The following is a 22,360-nucleotide window of genomic DNA, read 5'->3' on the forward strand; positions in this document are numbered from 1 at the left end:
GCTTTGGAAGAATACCTCATCCAGTTTTTGTCTTTTGTGGGTATGGTACTGGGGATTAAACCTAGGGGTCCACTACCTCTGAACTACACCCTTTTTATTTTTTTTATTTTGAGACAAGGTCTCACTGAATTGCTGAGGCTGGCCTCAAACTTGTGATCCTTCTGCCTCAGCTGCCAAGTGTCTGGGATTACAGGCGTGTACCACTGTGCTTGACTTCTCATGATTTTACCAATTGTATAGGTATTGAAAGAACAGAATTTCCACAGAACCAAAAATGACAATCTACCATTAACTATCGAGTCAAAATATCCCACCACACTGAGCCTCTTTTTGTTGTCTCATTCTCAGTGTAACAAGTGGCATAGGTACTGGAGAGAGACAGACATGAATCGAAATTATTCTCTGCCCTTTCTTCTTTATAACCCTAGCAACAAGTTAATCAACCCCTCTGACGTTAGCTTTCCTCATCATAAAAACTAGGGAAATAGGACCTACCTCATAGGATTATTAAAGGAGATAATGATAATTAAAGGGGATAATGCTTGTATGATGCTTATTACAGAGACCAGCATATACTATGTGTCATGTTCAATAGATCTTGACTGTTTTGTTTCGTTGTTCTGGGGACTAGCGATTGAACCTAGGTGTGCTTTACTGCTGAGCTATATGCCCAACCCTTTTTATTCTTTAATTCTGAGACAAGACCTCTCTAAGTTGCTGAGGCTGGCCATGAACTTTCAATCCTCCTGCCTCAGACTCCTGAGTCACTGGGATTACAGGTATGAACCACTCTGTCTAGTTATGTTAGCTATTTTTATCTGCCCCAAACATGATCCTTTCATGTATTTCTACAGTTTTCCAAAATAATTTTTAATTTTATCCAGCTAACCCACTTTAAATGTTTCTTTTATGTATTGTGAAGAGTTGAATATAACACCCTTTGGTGTGATAAGAAACACATAATTAACTTCTTGAAAAAGAGTTACACTTCAATGATCATTTTTAACCATGAGTTAAAGGCTATAGGTCCTGACAAGGGAAGAGAAGGAATCACTGCAACAAATCCAAAGCCTGTCACATTGTAGGCATGTTTATTAAATGTTGACTGAATGAGAAACAAAGCTCACAATTATTTAGTGCTTAGAAGGAACTCTGCTTAGTGTTTTAAATTCATTATTTCTAACTCTTACAACTATCCTAAAAAGTAGGCCATGGTAGGTAACGGTGTTAGGTAACAGTGTTAAATAACAGCTCAAGAAAGTTGCCACCTGACCTTCAGCAACCCCCACCCTAATCAGCCAGCTGCCAACAACTGAAAAGACTGTGACTCACTGAAGGCTCAAATGATCATTAGTATTTTTTAGTAAAAAAGTATTTTAGTTAGGGTTGATTTTTAAATAGAGCCATCACACATTTAATAGACTGTAGTAAACCGTAAACATAGCTTTTATAAGCATTGGGAAACTAAAAAAAAAATTCTGACTCACTTTATAACATTATTTGCTTTATTGAAATATTCTAAAACCAAACCCATAATACCTCCAAGGTATGCCTGTATATACAAAAGAAATGAAATCAGTATGTTGAGGAGACATCTGCACTCTCATGTTTATTGCTGCATTATTCACAATGGTCAAAATATGGAAGCAACCTAAGTGCCTAGCAATGGATGAGTAGGTAAAGAAAATGTGATATAAACAGCCTGCCCTCTGTATCTGTGCATGCCGCCTCCATGAATTCAACCAACCTCAGATGGAAAATATTTAGGAAAAAAAAGTCTATCTATATTGATGTATGTAGACTTTTTTCTTTGTCATTATTCCCTAAACAATATAGTAGAATGACTATTTACATTGTAATAGAAGTAATCCAGGGCTGGGGATATGGCTCAAGCGTTAGTGCGCTCGCCTGGCATGCATGCGACCCGGGTTCAATCCTCAGTACCACATACAAACAAAAGATGTTGTGTCCGCTGAAAACTAAAAATAAATAAATAAATATTTTTTTAAAAAAAGAAGTAATCCAGAGATGATTTAAAATATACAGGAGAATATGCATAGGTTATATGCAAATATTGTGTCATTTTATACAAAGGACTTGAGCACCCACAAATTTTGGTATCTGAGGGGTGCTCTGGAATGGAACCTCTACATACAGATAATAAGGATGGCTCATAGTATCTGCATATTTCATACAGAAATATTCCTTTCAACAATAAAAAGGATGAAATCCAGTCATTTCCAAAAACCTGGATGAAGGTGGAGAATATGATATTAAATGATATAAACCAGGCTCAGAAAGACAAATACCACACGATCTCACTCATGCGGAATATAAAAATGTCGATCTCACAGAAGGTGAGGGGAGATTGGCAGTTACCAGAGGCTGGGTGGCAAGGGGAGAGGGGAGGATGGCCAAAGGATATACAATTCCAGTTAAACACAAGGAATGTGCTCAAGAGAGCTGTTGCACAGCACGGTGACGAGATAATGGTGATATGTCGTATTAAAAAAAAAGAGAGACGACATATCACCATTACCTGGTCACCGTGCTGTGCAGCAGCTCTCTTGAGCACATTCCTTGTGTTTAACTGGAATTGTATATCCTTTGGCCATCCGTGATTCTGCAATCTGCATTTGGGGTAAAATTGGGAGTTCATAACCCACTTCAATCTAATGTATGAAATATGATATGTCAAGAGCTTTGTAATGTTGTGAACAACCAATAAAAAAATAAAATAAAAAAAGAGAGAGAATGATGTTAGATGTTCTCACCATAAATAAACTATATGAGTTAATGCAATTGTTAATTAGTTAGTTAACCATTCCATAATGTTTACATCCTTCAAAATACAAGTGGTACACATAAACACACTCAATTTTGTTGGTCAATTTAAAAGAAATAAATGAGGGGGGAAGAAACCGTGTCTAGCGCACAATAAGCAATTTGTATTTATTATTAGAACAGAAGGTTAGGGATGACAGAAGGAGAACAGGAGTGGAATGTGGAGAGAAGGGATAAAAGAGATTAAAAACAGGAAAGAAAGGTGAAAGTATGTGTGATTGATCTCCATTTTATAGGAATAATAGTTGAGTTTCAACGATGTGGAGAGCTTCTACTGACTTTTCTTGAAAATCATACCCTTCACAAAACAGATTATCTAAAGGAAACTGTCACCATCCTATCTCTTCTCTCACTTCCCTACTTCTCACAACTCTCTGTTCAGATAATTAAACTTCTCTGATGCATCTGCTGCTTCCCAGATGGTGCTCTTTCTAATAACAAACATTTCTATCTAGAGTTGGGAAAATTTTTAAAAAAAAGATTTTTTTGATAAAATATGATACTTCCCACCTTTCTGGGATGTTTCTACAGAATCCTCCATACTTTTTTAGTGCATCTTCTGCTACTTTGCTTGGCTGTTGTTGGCCTTTTGCTACCTTTTCCCTGACTCTTGGCCTTGACGCTAGCTTTAGTCCTTTGGAGGAAACAAACGCCTGATTCCTCACTTCAGAAGCATTTCTTGCCACCACTTTTCATTTCAGTAGCAATGAGAGGGTGCATACCCAAGTGTCTGTCATACCGTGAAGCAGAGAACTCCAGAGCAGCCATGAGTAGAGAGTTGGGTCTGAGCCCCAGTGAGATCCTTCCTGACTGGGTGACTTTAGGCAGATCACTCCATCTCCCTGAGCCTCATTTTTCTTTTCAAAAAAATTGGGAAAAGATTGTCAAAATCACAAAGCTGTGGTAAAAAACAAATAAGACAATGAGGCTACAAATACCGTATGCATGGGGTGAGGAATTATCCCTGTGCTCCTTTTATTCTCCAAAAAAATTTAATTTTCTCCATGTACTCCTGGATGTAGATTATTAAAACAGACAGGGTTTAGATCCTTGTTTTAGTCCTTTCAGGCTACTCTAACAAAGTACCATTAAGCTTATGTGCAAAATAAAATTCTAAGTCTCATCTAAATATAATGTAAAATTGGATACAGGTGAGACTCAGAGTATAATTCATCCTGAGTCAAATTCTACCTGTGAGAATTTGTCAACCCAAAGGCATTATGTGCTTCCAAAATACAATGGTGGGATAAGCCTAAGATAGACATTCCCAGTCTAAAATAAAAGGGAAGAAATATAATAGAAGTGACAGGTCTCAGGTACATGAAAAATCTTCAGAGTAAATGACATTAAACCTTAAGGCCCAAGAATAATCTTGACTTGATGTTCTGCCCTCCAATCCCACTGGGGTGGAGATCCCACCTTTTGGACACACTGGGACATGGGTCACACCTTCCAGATTCACTGGGGCAGCAGGATTGCTCCCACAAACTTGCCAGGCAGGAGTTGAGCCCAAGGCTCCAAGACACTCTTCTTAGAGGCCCATCCTTGAAATGCAGGTGGGGGGCAGCCATATTCTCACAGCTCTGCTAGACACAGCACAGGCCACACTAGGGCCTACTCAAGCTGCACCCAGAATATGGAGCTGAGAGCTGGAGTGTGGGCATTGGAGTCCTCAACAGTGAGACAGCACCATGTGCTAAAGTCCTGCTGGCACCAGCAGCCCCTCTGTGAAAACCATCTGCCCCCTTCCACCCAGCTACCCTTGCACTGTGTGCCCATAAATAGAAGGGGCAACAGTGATGATCTCTGAATCATCTACAGGGTAATTCTCCCTTTGTGTTGCTGGATAATTCCTGGCTCTGTTAAGATGGCTAATTGATCTCTTTATCAAACGGTCATTTAGCTATACCCTTAGTTCTCTCTCCCACACAAGGGTTTTTTGTTTGTTTGTTTCTTTACTACTTCTTTCAATAAAATAGGCTGAGAATTTTCCATATCTTTAAAGCATTTTTTTTCTTTTTGTGTCTTACTATAAGCTGTCAGAAGAATCCATGCCACTCCTTCAATAGTACATGTAGAAATTTCCTCAGCCAAATATCCAGTCTCCTTGCTTACAAGCTCTACCTACCACAAGACACTAGGATACAAAAAATTCAGCCAAATAGTTTGTCATCTTATGACAAATATCGCCTTTCCTCCAGTTTCTAATAACATTTTCCTCTTCTGTATGAGATCTCATCAGAATGGCCTTTACTGTCCATATACCTATTAATATTCAGTCTAGAATTAAATGTCTCTAAGAAAATTGAAAGTTTCTCTACAGTTCTTCTCCGCCCCCACCACTTTCCACGCCCCCATCCTGTCTCTTTTTAATCAGCCTTTACCAGAATTGCCTTTAAAAGGTCTGTTCATGGCAACATAGAATTTTTCTAGTATGTGCCTCAAAATTCTCCTAGCCTCTACCCATTACTCATTGCTTCCACATTTTTAGTTGTTTGCTATAACAGCACCCTCCCCTTTTGGGTAATAAAAATACTATAAATTTGGGGGCTTATAAACAGAAATTTATTTTTCATAGTGCTGGAAGCTAAAAAGTCCAGGCTCAATGCACTGACAGATAAAATGTCTTTGAGAGTCTGTCTGCTTCCTGGTTCATAGATGGCCATCTTCCTGCTATATCCTCACAAGACAGAAGGGACAAGGGAGCTCTCTAATGCCTCTTTTATAAGGGCACAAATCCCATTCATGAGAGCTCCACTCTCAAGACCTAGAGTTTCCAATATCTTACTGGAGGTTAGATTTCAAATCTGAATTTTGGAGGAACACAAATATTCAGTCTTATAGCAGTCTTCAATCATTGACAGTCCGATGCATAGGGACTTTGTCTATATGCTTCATGTTAAAGCACCTCACAAATTTTAGATGATATTAATATCTTTTTTTTTAACAAGAGCATTCTGTCTTCTTTATTCCATTTTATTTTATTTTTTTTTATTGTTGGTCGTTCAAAACATTACATAGTTCTTAATATATCATATTTTACAGTTCGATTCAAGTGGGTTATGAACTCCCAATTTTACCCCGTATACAGATTGCTGTATCACATCAGTTACACTTCCATTGATTGACATATTGCCTTTCTAGTGTCTGATGTATTCTGCTGTCTATCCTATTCTCTACTATCCCTCCTCCCCTCCCCTCCCCTACCCTCCCCTTTTCTCTCTCTACCCCCTCTACTGTAAATCATTTCTTCCACATGTATTATCTTATCTTACCCCTCCTTTCCTCTTATATGTTATTTTGTATAACCCTGAGGATCACCTTCCATTTCCATGCGATTTCCCTTCTCACTCCCTTTCCCTCCCACCTCTCATCCCTGTTTAATGATATTAATATCTTCAACCTTTTCATGTTGCTTCATTTTATCAATTCTCCCTGCAGAATGAATCATGTCAAAAAGCTGTAAGTCTTAACATGTGTACTTAGAAATCAGTGTTTGATTTGGACAAGAGAAATTGAGTCACAAAAACACATGACAAGACTTTATATGTTCTTGATAAATATAGTCTGCTATTAATATTTTCTTCATAATTTACAAGAGCATTTTCCAATGTGGGTTGCATACACTCCAGGAAATAAACCAAGTAAATCAACTGATCCATTGGAGACAGAAAAGAACAAAATATGAGATGTGCTATTAATTTTTTTTACCTCATTCTTTTGACTTTCCACTTTTGTGTGTAGCACTAATAATACACTAGTACAGTGTGTATTAATCAGTATAGTTAGAAATAGTGCATTCAGAAGTCATAAGCTTCTGAATATTCATAAAATGAAGATATCATAATAGCCAATTTATAAGGTCAAAAGAATTTCAACGTAGAGAAAGAACCATTCCATTCATTGGGCAATGAAGTCTGAAATCATGGTTTTCTTGACTGATAATAGAGACTGATATTTTCTATTAAGAGTACTTCATGAGAATAGTGAAGGCACAGTAGTCAGTTTTTCTAACCCACAAGTCAAAGAAGTGCTTGTGAAACTCTAAAGTGTAACACTCAGGGGTTTCTGGGCAGAGAAGAATGTGCCTCTTAAAGATAAGCAAAATCACTTGTGTAAAAGATCCAAAGTCGAGTAACTAAGAAGTGCACCTTAACAAGTTGCACCTTAAGCTCCCATCTTCTCATTCCAAACCTGTTGTTGTTGCTGTCATTTTAATTTGCTAATACTGCATCTTTCCGGATTCAAAGCTTGAGTTTTTGTTCTGCTTTTACCACTTATTGCATGAATGACAGAGGAAGGGAGGAAAGAGGGTGAAGAATTAGGTTAGGAAGCAGATTCACATGAGCAGTGGGAACATGGAATTTAAAGGGTCAGCTGTAGCCAAACTCAGAAACTATCACTAGTTTAGTCTTCTTTGTGGGAAGTTAAAGGAACAAAGGAACCACTGAAGGAACATTAAGAGCTATTATATTCCTTAGAATCACTTATATCTGTTAGACATGGTGGCACATGCCTGTAATCACAGCAAGTCTGGAGACTGAGGAAGGAGGATCACAAGTATGAGGGCAGACTCAGCAACTTAGTGAGGCCCTACGCAACTTAGTGAGACTCTGTCTCAAAATAAAAAATAAAAAGGGTTGGGGATGTGGCTCAGTAATAAAGCACCCCTGGGTTCAATCCTCAGTACCAAAAATTTAAATTTAAAAAAAAACACTTAATTCTGTGTAATACACAGATGGAATTTCTATTTTAATAGCCATACAGGGAACATTTAATACTTGAAAAATTTTCCTAGCCATTTTTGCAACTGTGTTTTCTAACCAAAAGAGTGGAAAAGTATGACGGGTTATGCTGAGTCAAAAAAGAAAAATTTTCTCCATTACTCCTCTCTAATTTTACTGCTCATCTGGATTGGCCTACAACACATTTAATGGCCTAGGAATTAATTAGAAATGTCTGTCCTGGTAAAGTGTCTGTTAGTGCTGTGGTTAGTGATTTCTTTCTTAAATTAAGTTTTAAAAGCTACACCATCTCCAGGTAGTGAAACACTCACTCTGGTAGATCCCTTCTCGTTATTCTTACAAATTAGCTGCAATTTCTGAGAGTTTAGTGCCAGTTTTCCATTATGTTGAGTACATACATGATCCAAAGGAGCTCTTAACATTTCTCAAAGTCCTGCCAAGTCATTCCTTCCAAACCTGAGTGAGACCACACACTAAGATGGATACTAAGATTTCTTGGTTTCAAGACTAAAAAAATTGATGGGCTGGGGATGTGGCTCAAGCAGTAACGTGCTTGCCTGGCATGCGCGGGGCGCTGGGTTCGATCCTCAGCACCACACAAAAAATAAATAAAATAAAGATGTTGCGTCCACAGAAAACTAAGAAATGAATATTAAAAAATTCTCCCTCTCTCTCTGTCTCTCTCAAAAAATATTTTTAAAATGACTAAAACAATTGATAAATAAATCAAGTAAAATAAGATGAGGGGACATGTTAAGGCCACTTCCTGTCTAAAACACTTTCCAACTGCAATCACCATAAAGTTTTTTTTAACAGTGCCCAGTGACCTGGCATTTCTCACGAGAAAAGAACCACTTCAGATTGACAACCGTGTGGGAAAACACACAGTCCAAGAAATCAGAAAGTGTCAAGTCAATGCCAATGATCACAATGACTCAAGAAACCACTAAGTCACAACCTCATAAAATGTTCCTCAAAAAATCTGTTATTAGCTTCAGTGTCTTCATAGTCATGACTGACACTAATTAGGCCTTTGATAATAACTGAATGAATAGGATGAAAAGTTTAGCCAGTCTAAAGAATCATGCATCAAATTATAAAATAAGTTATATTTCTCTAGAAATTTAATTTTAAATTCTTGACCTTGAGAACTACAGAAAAATGTCATATTTCTAAAGAAGAGTTTCTGACATGGGCTGGGATTGTAGCTCAGTGGTATAGCTCTTGCCTTGCACGTGTGAGGCACTGAATTCGATCCTCAGCACCACCTAAAACTTAACAAATAAAATAAAAGCATTCTGTCCATACAAAACTACAAATAAATAAAAAAAACCTCTGACATAGACTGCGAAGACTAATGAGGAGGACAACAATTCATCTTTCTTTGAATGACCCAAAAGTATAGCAACATATGCATCTAAAATATGAATGATTTTAAAAAATAAAATATAAAATATAAATAATTTCAATGGTATTAAAATATCCTAGATAAAATACATGCTGTAGAAAATTGCCTCAAATTTTCAGATCTCTAGATACTGAAATAAACAAATATGGGAAAAAATGTAAATTAACAAATTATATATTTTCTGGGCCTCACTATCAGCAAATAAAGCAGAGAACTAGATGGTCAAACATCTATAAATTCCTTTTATTGTGAATCAGAACAAATTCACACAAGAATTTGTGTTTCCTTTTTCTTTTGCAAAACAAGTTCACATCCCATTTCCAGAATATATTATCTGGACCCATGGGTGCTACTGATGACTTTTACTGTTCTTTCTAAGTGATAAACCATTACCTTCTCCCTTCTTCATACCTAGCTCTATCCATCCCAATCATTACAAAAATACAATATGTGAACAAAAAACTCCAAACTCACACTCTCCTAAGAGGAAAACATACAGGAGCAACATGGCAAGGATAATATTCCTCCCTTGAAGAGTGCTAAGAAGAGTTTTTATACACAATGAACGTGTTCACTGTCCACTGGTAAATTTTTAATCTGTCTAATTTCTATCCCTTTACCTGGTTCTACCTGATTATCTTCTTCCCTTGTCCCAGACCCACCAAATGCTCCTCACATTCATGTCTTCATATCCTCATATCCTCAATTGGTTAATTGCTATGATAATATCTGACATGTTTTCTAAGGTATTAATTTAGCCCTAGAAACTTAAATAAACTTGGGCTAGAACTAAGAATCATAGAAATCCTTACATAGTATGTGTTCTGAGATCTTTATGTACAATAATTCATTTCTTCCTCCCAACACATACATAAGCCAACTACTGTCAGTCACGCTTTTATAGACAATGGAAATAAGGCATAGAGAAGTTAGGCAACTAGCTCAAGAATGCACGGCTAGAAATTGGGAGAACTAGAACTGAAACTCAGGCAGTATGTTTCTAAAACCCATACCCTTAACTCCTGTCCTAGACTGCCTTCACAAAATACGCAAACAATACTACACGATGCTAAGTGGGCTTTTAATAACCCCTTACCTATTTTACATGGATTGTTTTGGGAAATTTTCAATTCCTTCAAGTTTAGTGTCTACTTGTTGAAGAAGACACACAAAATAGATGAGCAGACCAAAGTCTTCCAGGTGGAAAAAGTCAATAAGAATGTGTTCAACAAATGAACAGAGGTATTGGGGCTCTTGCTTTCTCCAATCCAGCAGAACTTGCACAACCCTGGTGCTGTCTCTGCTCTGAACCCACATTTTCCATAAACTTCTTTTCTAATCTTAGCAACTGGTTAATGGTAAGGTACATGTTTACATTTGTATTTCTTCTGAGAAATAGCTATTCAGTTCCTTTGCCCATTTAATTTAGTCCTTGAAACTTAAATAAACTTGGGCTAGAACTAATAATCATAGAAGTCTGGGTTATTTTGTTTTGTTTTGTTTTGGTACCAGAAATTGAACCCAGGGGCCTTAAGCACTGATCCACATCCTCATCCCTATTTTGTATTTTATTTAGAGACAGGTTCTCACTGGCCTCACTAAGTTGCTGAGATTAGCTTTAAACTCGAGATCCTCCTTCTCAGCCTCACAAATCACTGGGATTACAGGTGTTCGTCACCACCTGGTGGATTATTTGTGTTTTTAGTGTTAAGATTTTTGAGTTCTTTTTATATCCTGGAAATTAATGTTCCATCTGAGCTGAAGGTAGCAAAGATTTTTTCCCATTGTGCTGGCTTTTGTTTCATGTTCTCGATTGTTTCCTTTGCTGTGAAGCTTTTTAGTTTGATGCCATCCCATTTATTGATTATTGGTTTTACTACTTGCACTTTAGGAGTCTTGTTAAGAAAGCCAGCCCCTGAGCCAGTATGTTGCAGTATTTGGCCTACATTTTCTTCTACTATGAGCAGGGTTTCTGGTCTAATTTATGGGTCTCTGTTATACTTTGAGTTGATTTTTGTGCAGGGTGGGAGATAGGAATTAAATTTCATTCTATGACATATGGATTTCCAGTTTTTCCAGCACCATTTGTTGAAGAAGCTATCTTTTCTCCAATGTATGTTTTGGGCACCTTTATCAAGTATTAGGTAATTGTATTTTTGTAGGTTTGTCTCTGTGTCTTCTATTCTGTTCCAATGATCTTCTTGCCTCTTTGGGGGCCAATACCATGCTGTTTTGTTACTGCAGCTCTGTAGTGTAATTTAAGGTTGGTATTGTGATGCCTCGTGCTTTGCTTTTCTTACTAAGGGCTGCTTTGGCTATTGATTTCTGGCCTCATATTCTTCCAAATGAATTTCATGACTGTTTTTTCTATTTCTATGAAGAACATCATTGGAATTTTGATGGGAATTGCATTGAATCTTATAGCGGTAAGGTACCTGGAGGTGAGCTGGCAGTCATCTTTCCTCCTGTGCTTCCCTCTTGGGCCCTTGCAGTCTGAGTTCCCCACAGATCCTCCAGTGAAACCACACCAGGTGTTGCTTTTTATTATTTTGGCAAAATATTTCAGGCACACAAAAAGATAACAAATGCCACTCGGCTACAGAAATAAAAAATGAAAATGACTACTTTAACCATAGCCCTGGTGAACTCTGTAGATACCTTGTTCTCTCTCCCTTGAATTCACCACTATTCTCGACTCAGGTGTACTTTATACTTCTAATATGCCTAGAAATAATACATGACTTTAAACTTCACAGGAGTGGGGGTGTAACTTGGTAGTAGAGTGCTTTCCTAGCATGTGTGAGGTCCTGAGTTTGATCCGCAGCACCACAAAAAAAGAAAAGAAAAAATAAAAACAAAAATAAATAAATTCTAAAGAAATTACATCCTGGTGTACATATACTATTCGCTCAGTGTTTTGAATTTTCTAATTATAAAAACAATAATCACCACACAGGTTAACAAAAGGAGCCTTGCTGTCACCACAGAAACCCCAGTGGGCTACTCCTAGATCCTACTCTCGTGTCCCAAAGGGACTGACTGTCTGGACTTTTGCCTCACTCCTCCACTGATTTTTTATTTGCTTTTGTTTTGTTTTGGTACTGGAGACTGAACCCCAAAACGCTTAATCTCAAGCCACATCCCCAGCCCTTTTTATTCTTTGAGACAGGGACTCACTAAGTCGCTGAGGCTGGTTCTGAACTTGTGATCCTCTTGCCTCAGCCTTCCAAGTCTCTGGGACTACAAGCGTGCACCACAACACCTGGCTCCTCCACTGTTTTACATAGTTACAACCACTTACTGTGATCCAGTATCACTCAGTGTTAACCACTATTTTATAAAATATTTTTATGCATACTTTTGTGACCTGATTCCCCAGTTCAACATCTTGGAAATGCAGCCACACTGGTTGACACAGAGGTAGTTCATTTTCACTGTGATATATCAGGTACATTGTATGGCAATTCCACACATTATCCATTCTTCTATTTAGAAGATTTTATTTATTTTACCATTTTACTCTCTCATGCTTGCATGTTCCCCACCCCCCGTCTCTCTCTGCTTTTACCATTACCACCAAAGCTGCTATAAATATACTTGATCATGGTCCTGGTATCCACATGCAAGAATAACTATTATTTAACCATTATCATTTTGCTCTGTAACTTGAGTTCTCTGGGGGAATAACTTTGGTCACTTTTGCATTTTCCCAATTTAAATTAAGTCCAGTCTATCCAAGATTTTTCTCTCTGGTCCTTTTATCCAGAGGGGGATAATACAGTTCAGGTGGCCCTATGAAGAAGCATGATTTTGTACCACAAGAAGGTTTCTGGCTCACTTGGCCTTCCACTGGCATCCTATGGGATGTACCTTGTCTTGGTTCTGAATTGTTACTGTTTTGTTTGGGGCTTTGGCTGTTTTCTTTGACAACAGCCTCTGAGATGGTTTAGTTCCCACTTAGCCATTTCTGTGCCTCTCTCAGGGGAAAAAAAAACAAAAAACCTTCCAGATGCCTCCACACTATTCTGTGGCCCTGAAACGATTAGAGGGCTGCTTTGTGCTTACCCTTCCTGGAATCACACAAAAGGGACTTTTCCACCAGGGCTTCTGTCTCCCCTGATTTCATCAACAAGAGAAGCTGAAAATCTCTCCAGTTGCATGAAGCACTAGGGACATAAACAGCAGAATTATCAACAAAGACTGCAGTTTCGGTGAAATTTCAATGTACCTTACTGGTTTGACTTAATTAACTTATCCCGGAGATTACTTGGAAGGCACAGGAAAGATGTTTCCTTTTGTGGAATAAACCAGTGAGAAAATAAAAGGCTCAGTCTCAATACCTTAGAGAAACACTATCCAACATAGTAACCACTAGCCACATGTGCAAATTTAAATTTAAATTGTAAATAATTGCCAGGTGCCTGTGGTACACACTTATAATCCCAGAGATTTGGGAGGCTGAGACAGGAGGATCACAAATTCAAGGCCAGCTTGAGCAATGTAGTGAGACCCTGTCTCGAAATAAAAAATAAAAGGCCCTGGAAGTATTAATTCTTTTTTCTAATGTAGATTCCACATTGTTTTGGAATTATTTGTAACTTAGTGGTCACATTCCACACCAGATTAAAGTAACAAAAAAATTTTTAAATGAAAAAAAAAGAGCAGGGGGGGAGAGTAGAGATGTAGCTCAGTGGTAAAGCACCCCTAGGTTCAATCCCCAATACAAAAAAAAAAAAGTTGTAAATAATTAAAATTAAAATTCAAGATGCAATTCCTCGGTTTCAATACCACATTTCAAGTGCTCAGTGACCACATGTGGTTAGTGGCTACCCCACTGGACAGCACAGAGAGACCATTTGCATCATCACAGAAAATTCTATTGGACAGATAGTACTTAGAAGATGTTTGCATAAGAGTGAGCAGAGTAGGTATGCTAACTTCCCATCACTTTTGACAAAAAACCTGACAAAATCAATGTAAAGAAGAACAATTAATTCGCTCATGCTTTCAGAGGTTTCAGTTCATGGTCAGCTGGCTCTGTTGTTTCTGGGCCTGTGGTGAGGCAGAATATCATGGTGAAGAGGGTATTGTAGAGCAAAGCTGCGTACCTCCCAATGGCCAGGATACAGAGAGACTGAGAAAGAAAAATTGAGAGAAGAAGAAAAAGAAATGTTCAGGGACAAAAATATATCCTTCAAAGGCACACCCCCCCATGACCCACCTCCTCCACCTAGGTCCCACCTCCTAAAATTTCTACCACCTCCCAATAGTGCCACCAGCTGGGGACCAAGCCTTCAACACACAAGTCCTTGAGGGACATTCCAGATACAAACTGGGTAATCTAAAGAAAGACAAGATAGTCTTGTCTTAGTAGGATATTGGCACTAAGCATCTTGATTCACAACTAGATTTCATTTTACCTCTAGGAGCACTAAGGACCACAGGGGCTCACACAGTGAGTAATGGCTGTTTCTGAGACATCTCAGAGACCACCTCTTTCCTGGAGCTGGAGTGGGGAAACCTACCTTGATCTCCATGGTATGCATGTACTTTTTTTTTTTTTTAATGGTGCTGAGGATTGAACTCAGGGCCTTGTGCATTGGAGGCAAGCACTCTACCAACTGAGCTATATCCCCAGCCCTCACATGTACTTTTTAAGACCATAGTCTTAGATCTATTCCAGCAAGTCTCAATGAAAGCAACCAAGTGTTCATCTTTCATGTTTTAGATGTTTTATTTGTTTTGTCATTCTCTGTTCTTTGACTTATGGACTTGTAGCCATAATTGATATATTTTAAAGGCAAATCTGAAATCCTTCCTCTATGTTGTTTCTGTTAATAAAGCTTTATTTGAGGGAGGAAACATTTGGGTCATTCATGGTTATTCAACTAGTCTCGCTTTTTTTTCTTCTCTTCTTCTTTTTTCCTTTTGTTGTACCAGTCTTCAGCCTATTGGCCCTCAGGTGTGCTTCCTCCTCTCCCTCCAAGCCTACTCTATAATAGGGGGCTAAGTCCGGCAGGCTAATTACCAAGGCTTTCTATAGTTGGAGGATCTGGGATCAGCCAGGAAAGGTACTAGAAGAAAACTGAAGAGGAGAAGGAAAGGAGAAACAAGGGGACTTCTTGCTCTCCTTAACTGCCTTTAGCAACATCTCCAGTAATGACACTGTCTCTCTGTGTGCCAGCTCATTCTGCCCAGGCTACTGTGGCTTCATTTTCCTTAGAGTGATCCTGGCCTCTGGGCTCCAGTAACACTAATTCCTGCCCCCATCACTCCCACCAAGGCATGATATTAGATTCTTTCCATTGCCAATATCTGAGTAGGCTCACATATTCTGTTTGACTTCCCAGCAATTTCATCACCCTTGTGACCAATAGCTGCAAGAAATTTCCTGTATTCTACCTACTGAGAGTTTCTGGGTTCCTATGTGGGCTCTGATACAGCTCTACAAAATTTGTTTAAGATCATATGGTAAAGTTGGCAAGTGTTTTTCCCAGTTTTTGCAAAGTGTTCCCATCCCTCCCAGGAGTATATCAGTCTGTTTATGTAGGCCAAGTTCACAAATTCTTTCCTAAATTGCTTGCACATATGTGTACATAAGCTATATTCTGCTATGATTTTTTAAAATTATCATCTTCAAATGCAACAACCACAAAAACATACTGCTGCCAGGATATCATGTTTACTGACTCAGGTTATGCCTGAAACAGTGGCCCCTATAGTATACGAGATGATTTCAATCCAGCTCTCTTGTGCCCTGGCTAGGGCTAAACTGATCCACCAAAAATGATACCTTTTTCTGATTGGTCTTTGGAGGATGGCCACATTTTGTAATTTATCTGTCTAGAAAAGATTACTCTTCCAATTTGTACAAAGCTAACTTTACACTAGAGGTGGCTCCCCACTTTCCACTTTCCTAACCTGGATACATGTAGTACAACAGATCAGAAGTCATCATCTAATCATGTAAACTTCCAAAGAGTGGCACTACAGGTCTACGAATCTTACATTAAGAAAGTCCCTCAATCTTCATAAGCCCTTACCATCTTTTATGTTATATATTGTAATGCATTATAATTTATGGGCTCATCTGACATCGCCATAGATAGTGAGCTCCCCAAGGAGAATAACTGTCTCTTTCAGCTTTGTATCATAAAACTTAACAAAATAACTGCCACATATTATGTGCTCAATACATGTTCACCGAATGAAGACTGAAAGACATTTCCTAGTTTACAAATCATCTTTTCATATATTATCATATTTAATGTTCACAACAACATTATGGAGTAATTCAGGTGATAAGATTTTGCAGATGAGGACCCTGAGATTTGGAGAAGTCAGTCACATTCAATAGTGACACAAGAAGGACTTAGGCTTGGGCCTCCATATTTCTAGATCAATGTCCATGTATTACTCAGTTTTTTGTGACCAAAATACCTGACAAGAACGACTTAGAGGAAAGAAATCTTATTGTAGCTCATGATTTCAGAGATTTAGTCCATGATGGGCTGATTCCATTGTTTTGGGCCCAAGATGAGGCATAAGATTATGACAGAGAGGCATCGTAGAGGGAAACTGCTCAGGCAGGGAAGCAGAAAAAGAAGGAACCACAGAGAAGATGAACCCTTCCAGGCCATGCCCCCAGTGACCCACCTCCTCCAGCCATGCCCTATCTGCCTACATTTACCACCCAGTCCATTCAAACTAAAATGTACTGATTAGACTACAACTCTCACATTCCAATCATTTTACCTCTGAATATTCCTACATTAACACAGGAGACTTGGCGGTGGAGAGGAGGGGAGGCACCTCATATTTGAAAAATAATGTTCCACCCTTGGTCTCCAAAAGCTCATGTCCCTCTCATAGTGCAAAATGCATTCAGTTCATCTCCAAAAGTCCCATACTCACAACATTGCCTGAGACTGCAGGCAAATTCTTGGTTGCAAGGCCCTATAAAAATAAAAAGCAATTATATATATATATATATATATATATATATATATATATATATATATATATATATATCTGATATACAATGGCACAGAGTAAACATTCCTATTCCAAAAGGGAGGAAAAGGGGCATAGAAAGAAGAGATGTGGCCAAAGCAAAATCAAAACCCAGCCAGGCAAACAGGTCCCATAACTCTACATACAGCATCTAGGATGCACAGTGGCAAGATGTTCTCTCCAGAGGTCTTGGGCAGCCCCGCCCCTTTGGCCTTGTCAGTTGCAGCACACGTAGGCTCTCCTAAGCCTGGGTCTCTTCACAGACAGCACCTTTTCTCAGCAGATAGCCCATGCTACTGTCATCTCATAATTCCTGGGGTCTCTATTCCAGTTCAGCTTCACTTTCACAGCTCCATGCATTGCCTTCTCAGGGACAACTTGCAGGCATTCCAACTCTGCTATACTTTGCCTGGCCTCCCAGGTCTTCTTTTGAAATCTTAATGGAAGCCCCAATCAGCCCCTAACTCCAGCAACCCTCATTCCTACAGAACCAGAACCACATGGATGATGCCATCAGCTCAAATAGTAGCTGGCCTCCTGGAATCATGGCTGCAGTAGCCTCTGAGTGCCTGGGTGGCTAAACATGATGAGACAACTTGGTAGGCCCCCCTGGACAAGCAGGATACCCCGCTCCTCTGTGATGTCTTCTCAAAGAAATTTTCCCTTTGATACCCTGGAGCCTGTAATGGGTGTGGTCTTGCAAATCCCTGAGATGCCCTCAAGCCATCTTTCCTATTATCTCTGTGCAAAGTACATCTCTTCAGTGACTATAATCTCTTCTTCAACAACCACACCCTTCTTGGTACCAGTTTCCTTGTACTTTTCTGGCCAACTGCAAGTTTTTTAAATCCTCCCTCTCTGCTTTCTACTCCTGATTCTCACAGTAAAGCTGGATAAATGTTGCCAGCAAAATGCCACTAACTGAATGCTGTACTGCCTTGAAATTTCCTCCACCAGATTAACTAGTCCATCAATTTTAAATTCAGTTTCACACAAAGTCCAGCACATGGGCAGAATGTAGATGGGGCCCTGCTTTGCACGACTCCATGATGAAAAAAAATAGTAGTTTCCATAATCTCCCTTCACCTGTGTTACTCCATTTTTATAAAACAGTAGTTTTCCATAAGCTACTGTATTTTAGTGCTAAGGTGGGATGACTCTATACCTTGTTTGTAGAAGTAAACAACCATCATCTGCCTACCACAACCATAAGGCACAAATTGATAAATAAGAAAAACTTAGAGGAAGGAAAGTTTATTTTGGCTCCAAGTTTCAGAGATTTAGTCCATGGTGGGGCAACTCCATTTCTCTGTGATCAAGGTAAGGCAGAACATCATGGTAGAAGAGCATGGCAGAGGGAAGCTACTCAGGACACGGCAGCTGGGAAGCAGAGGGGAGGGAGGAGAGGACCACAGGGAAGAGGAGCCCTTCCTGGACATGCCCCCAGTGACCCACCTCCTCCAGCCATGTCCCACCTATCTACAGGTACCATTCGGTCTATTCAAACTAGGATGAACTGACTAGGTTACAGCTCTCACAATCCAATCATTTCAACTCTAGACATCCCTGCATTAAGACAGGAGTTTCAGGAGTGCACTGCATATCCAAACCATAACAGTCCTATGGCAGCTACCCAAGGATTCCTCTTTATCCTTATATTAATTTTGTGTAACACTTTTAATTAATAGGGAAAAATCATCCCCTCTGTGTCATCGAATTACAAAACATTTTCCCTCTAAGGAGACAAATTAGAAGAAGAACCTCCTTCCTCCTGGCTAAGTCAGCCTCACCAGGGCTCAGGCCACCTTAGCCAGGTGATTCTAGGCAAACCAGTCATTGTATTACATACAGTGAAATTTGTTATAACCCATCTGTAAACTGAAATTCAGGGTTTTCTTTTGATTAGAAACTTTCTTTATGCTGAGCACAATGGTGTGTGCCTGTAATCCCAGCAGCTCAGGAGGCTAAGGCAGGGGATGGCGAGTTCAAAACCAGCCTCAACATCTTAGCCAGGCCTTAAGCATCTCAGCCAGGACTTAAGCAACTTCGTTGATACTATGACTCAAAATAAAAAATAAAAAGGGCTGGGGGTGTGGCTCATTAGGTAAGCCACTTTGGTTTCAGTCTCTGGTTACCTGACCCCCTCTCCCCCCAAAAAAACTTCCTTTATCAATTCTAGTATGTGTTTATAGTAAAATGTTTTCCTGGTTTTGTTTTTGATTTTTTAAATAATGTATCTAAACTCAAAGCATTTTTTTAAAAACATTTATTTATTTATTTGGAGCTTAGGATCAAACCCAGTGCCCACACATGCTAGGCAAGCGCTCTACCGTGGAGCCACAACCCCAGCCCTAAACTCAAAGCATTTTGATGGCAATACTTTTAGCCATATCACAATGAAACAGCTATTTTATGTTAGCTATTTTCTGATTTTTCCTATCACCATCTTCAAATGCTTATGGAGCACTGTGCCAGACAATTTTTAATAGATTTACAGCCTCTTTCCCATAAATCTTTTGTCTTACTCGAAAAGGTAAATTTCCTAGCTCAGGAAATGAGGCTTTGCCTCTGTTCTTTGATTTGGTTTGATTTTTAATTAGTTCACCTATAACTATTCCTAATAGAGTGAGATGTAATGCCATTTGTCTTCTACCATCTGTCAATTTCCATGCTTTTCTTACTTTATTTTTAATTCTCTTATTTTCAAATAGAGGATATACCAGACCTAACTGTGCAGAATGAAAACTTAACCCATAGTCCATACTTCACGCCTCCAGCCACTTCTGCACTGTTTTTTGCCTCAGGATCATTTTGCAGATGTCAGAAACTGCCATCCCAGGCTCTTGAAAATGGCAACACTTCTCTTGTTAATGAATTCATTCAGACACACACACACACACACACACACACACACACACACACACACACACACAGAGCAATTCTCCAAAATTTCCTGTAACTTTCTTTGGTCTTCTCCTGAACTTCAAAAGGGAATCATAACTTCATTTCCTGTTCTACATTTTCTCCTCTCCTTTACAATATCAACTAGGATCTTTTTCTTTACATCTTTTTTATGGGATAGTTACAGACACTTCTGGGATTTATTTTAAAAATAATTTCCTTTACACTGATGCAAAACCCTGTTGCTTGCCAACTCATTAGAAACAAAAGTTATGATTCTAAATTTTTCTTTCTTCTCTTTTCAATTTTTACCTCATGTTCTTTTTATTTCACCTTTTCAATTTTGAAGCATCAAGATCAATCTTTTTCTTCTACTTTTCCATACCATCCTTGAACCCTTGAACAAAATGAGAATGCAGTAATTTCAACATGTTCATGGGCATATTCAGTCCTCTTTTCTTTCTACATTCTGTCAGTCACACTTGCTGAAGAAAGCTTTTCCTCCTCTATTTTACCCTCTGAGAATTGCACCTTTATCTAACACTATTATCCATAAGGATATAACCTCAACATTGATCTAATCAGATTTGTACAATTTTAAAAATCACTCTATAATCAACAGAAACATAAAACAGCAGTTGGAACCCAAATGGGTGGTAATAGAAGACGAAGTGGTCGATAGAACACGCAATCAGGGCATGATTGAGGCAATAAATAGCAAAGGCAATCTGGGAGAGAAGATGAGACCTTACACAGTAAAAATGACAAGACTCAGTGACTGGGATGTAGGGGTTGAGGGAGAATAAGTTGTAAAGAATAACTCCTGTTTGAGCTTCAGTGCTGGACAATGCTGAAGATGAGAAGACAAGTCTTGGTAAAAAATGATCCATTCAGTTTTAGTAAATGCCCTTCCTTTAGAAAACAACAATTCCCGTTTTCTTAATTCAATTTGAGGTTGACATGAAGTATTTAGGGAGTACAGCACCAACCCAAAAAAAAAAAAACAAAACCTGACTTGCTAATTTTCTGTATTTTCCTTTGATCTTCCTATGGGACAACAAAAAAGTAATGATTGACAAACAAAAAACAAGTCTGGAAAGTGTTGGTTTGGCTCAGTGGTAGAATACATGCTTAGCATGTATTAGGCCCTGGGTTCAATCCCCAGTACCACAGAAAGAAAGAGAAGGAAGGCAGGCATCTAGGCAGGCAAGTCCATAATTCACAAGAAAGATTTTGTCTAGAAATATAGATTTATGCCAGGTCTTCTGTGTTCTTTCTTTGCTATTTTCTCTCAACTCCAGATTCACATGCTGGGACAGGGACTCTGCAAACTATCCTAGCCTCCTTTGATAGCAGGTTCCTGTTAAATTCTGCACTACAGAGAAACTGGAAGGCAGAATAAGACAAGCAACTTCCTTCTTACCTTGTGTTTAGTGTTCTTTTAAATGGCACTTACCCCCAGCTACAATAGCTAGTTCTTGCCTGAGCAATTTTGGTCCTGTTATCAGTCTCATCTCAGGCCCTCAGAGATTCCAGCTACAATCCAGTCATAGCCATCCTCAGGAGCCTCAGCTCCAATACACAGGCATCCTACTCTGAGATTTTCATTTTTCCTAACACTGATCTCCGCCCTTTCATTCCCCTGCTGTGACTAGAGTTGATTAAGTTTCTTCAGTAATTTCCAAATTATCTCAGTGCCCTCTTTTTGTTCTCTCTACTCTCCAACACCCGTGCAAACAATCCCTATGTTAAATTCCCTCTGTTGAAATCTCTAGTTTGGCTTCTGTTTTACTGACTAGTGGCTGACATACTCCAGCTTTATAAAAATGAATAATAATGTTCCCTGCTGTTAAGGAGAGCACACACTAATTAAGAGCTGAAAATGGGCAAATAAATGTACTAGTTTCTCTTCAAGAGAGTGGGCTGGGGCTAGGGATGTGGCTCAAGCAGTAGCACACTCGCCTGGCATGCATGCGGCCCGGGTTCAATCCTTAGCACCACATACAAACAAAAGATGTTGTGTCCGCCGTCCACCGAAATCTAAAAAATAAATAAATATTAAAATTCTCTCTCTCTCTCTGTAAAATAAAAAATAAAATAAAATAAAATAATAAAAAATAAAATAAAAAATAATTAAAAATAAAATAAAATTAAAAAAATTAAAAAAGAGAGTGGGCTGTGCATCTTTATTTCCTCTCCCATGGAAAACCATAATAAAATGGTAGTACAGGAATAAAAGGTATAAACACTAAACAACAGAGAGTGTGGGAGAGAAGGAAAACGTTCGTAGAGAATTTTAACAAATTTCTGGGAGTTAGAAGGCAGAAGACTCACAGCTGATGATGTAGGGCAGAGTAGCCTACAGCATGGAATGGACATAGAGAGGGCTGTGGATAAGAATGAAGAGAGTCTGCCCAGCTGGACCCGGGAAGGCCTGGAACATCAGAAA

The 22,360-nt window shown here is 38.8% G+C and overlaps 1 protein-coding gene across 5 annotated transcripts in view; it reads right to left on the reverse strand.

The window, feature by feature from the left end:
- Nucleotides 1-22,360, reverse strand: part of Aebp2 (AE binding protein 2) — a 220,777-nt gene that overhangs the window by 76,317 nt on the left and 122,100 nt on the right. For 2 of the 5 annotated variants that reach the window (XM_078015134.1, XM_078015132.1), the window contains 2 exons: nucleotides 22,246-22,345; nucleotides 19,960-21,951 (listed from right to left, as the gene is read on the reverse strand). The exons of 1 other annotated variant lie outside the window; for it this stretch is intronic. In XM_078015134.1, coding sequence (XP_077871260.1) covers nucleotides 21,841-21,951; nucleotides 22,246-22,345 — 211 coding nt within the window. In that variant the 3' untranslated portion in view covers nucleotides 19,960-21,840. Of the gene's footprint in view, nucleotides 1-9,219; nucleotides 13,164-14,052; nucleotides 14,132-19,959; nucleotides 21,952-22,245; nucleotides 22,346-22,360 lie in introns of those variants that run through there. 2 more of the 5 variants (XM_078015133.1, XM_078015136.1) reach the window with 2 other exon arrangements.

This window comes from Ictidomys tridecemlineatus, chromosome 6, assembly GCF_052094955.1.
Source record: "Ictidomys tridecemlineatus isolate mIctTri1 chromosome 6, mIctTri1.hap1, whole genome shotgun sequence".
Lineage (NCBI taxonomy): Eukaryota > Metazoa > Chordata > Mammalia > Rodentia > Sciuridae > Ictidomys > Ictidomys tridecemlineatus.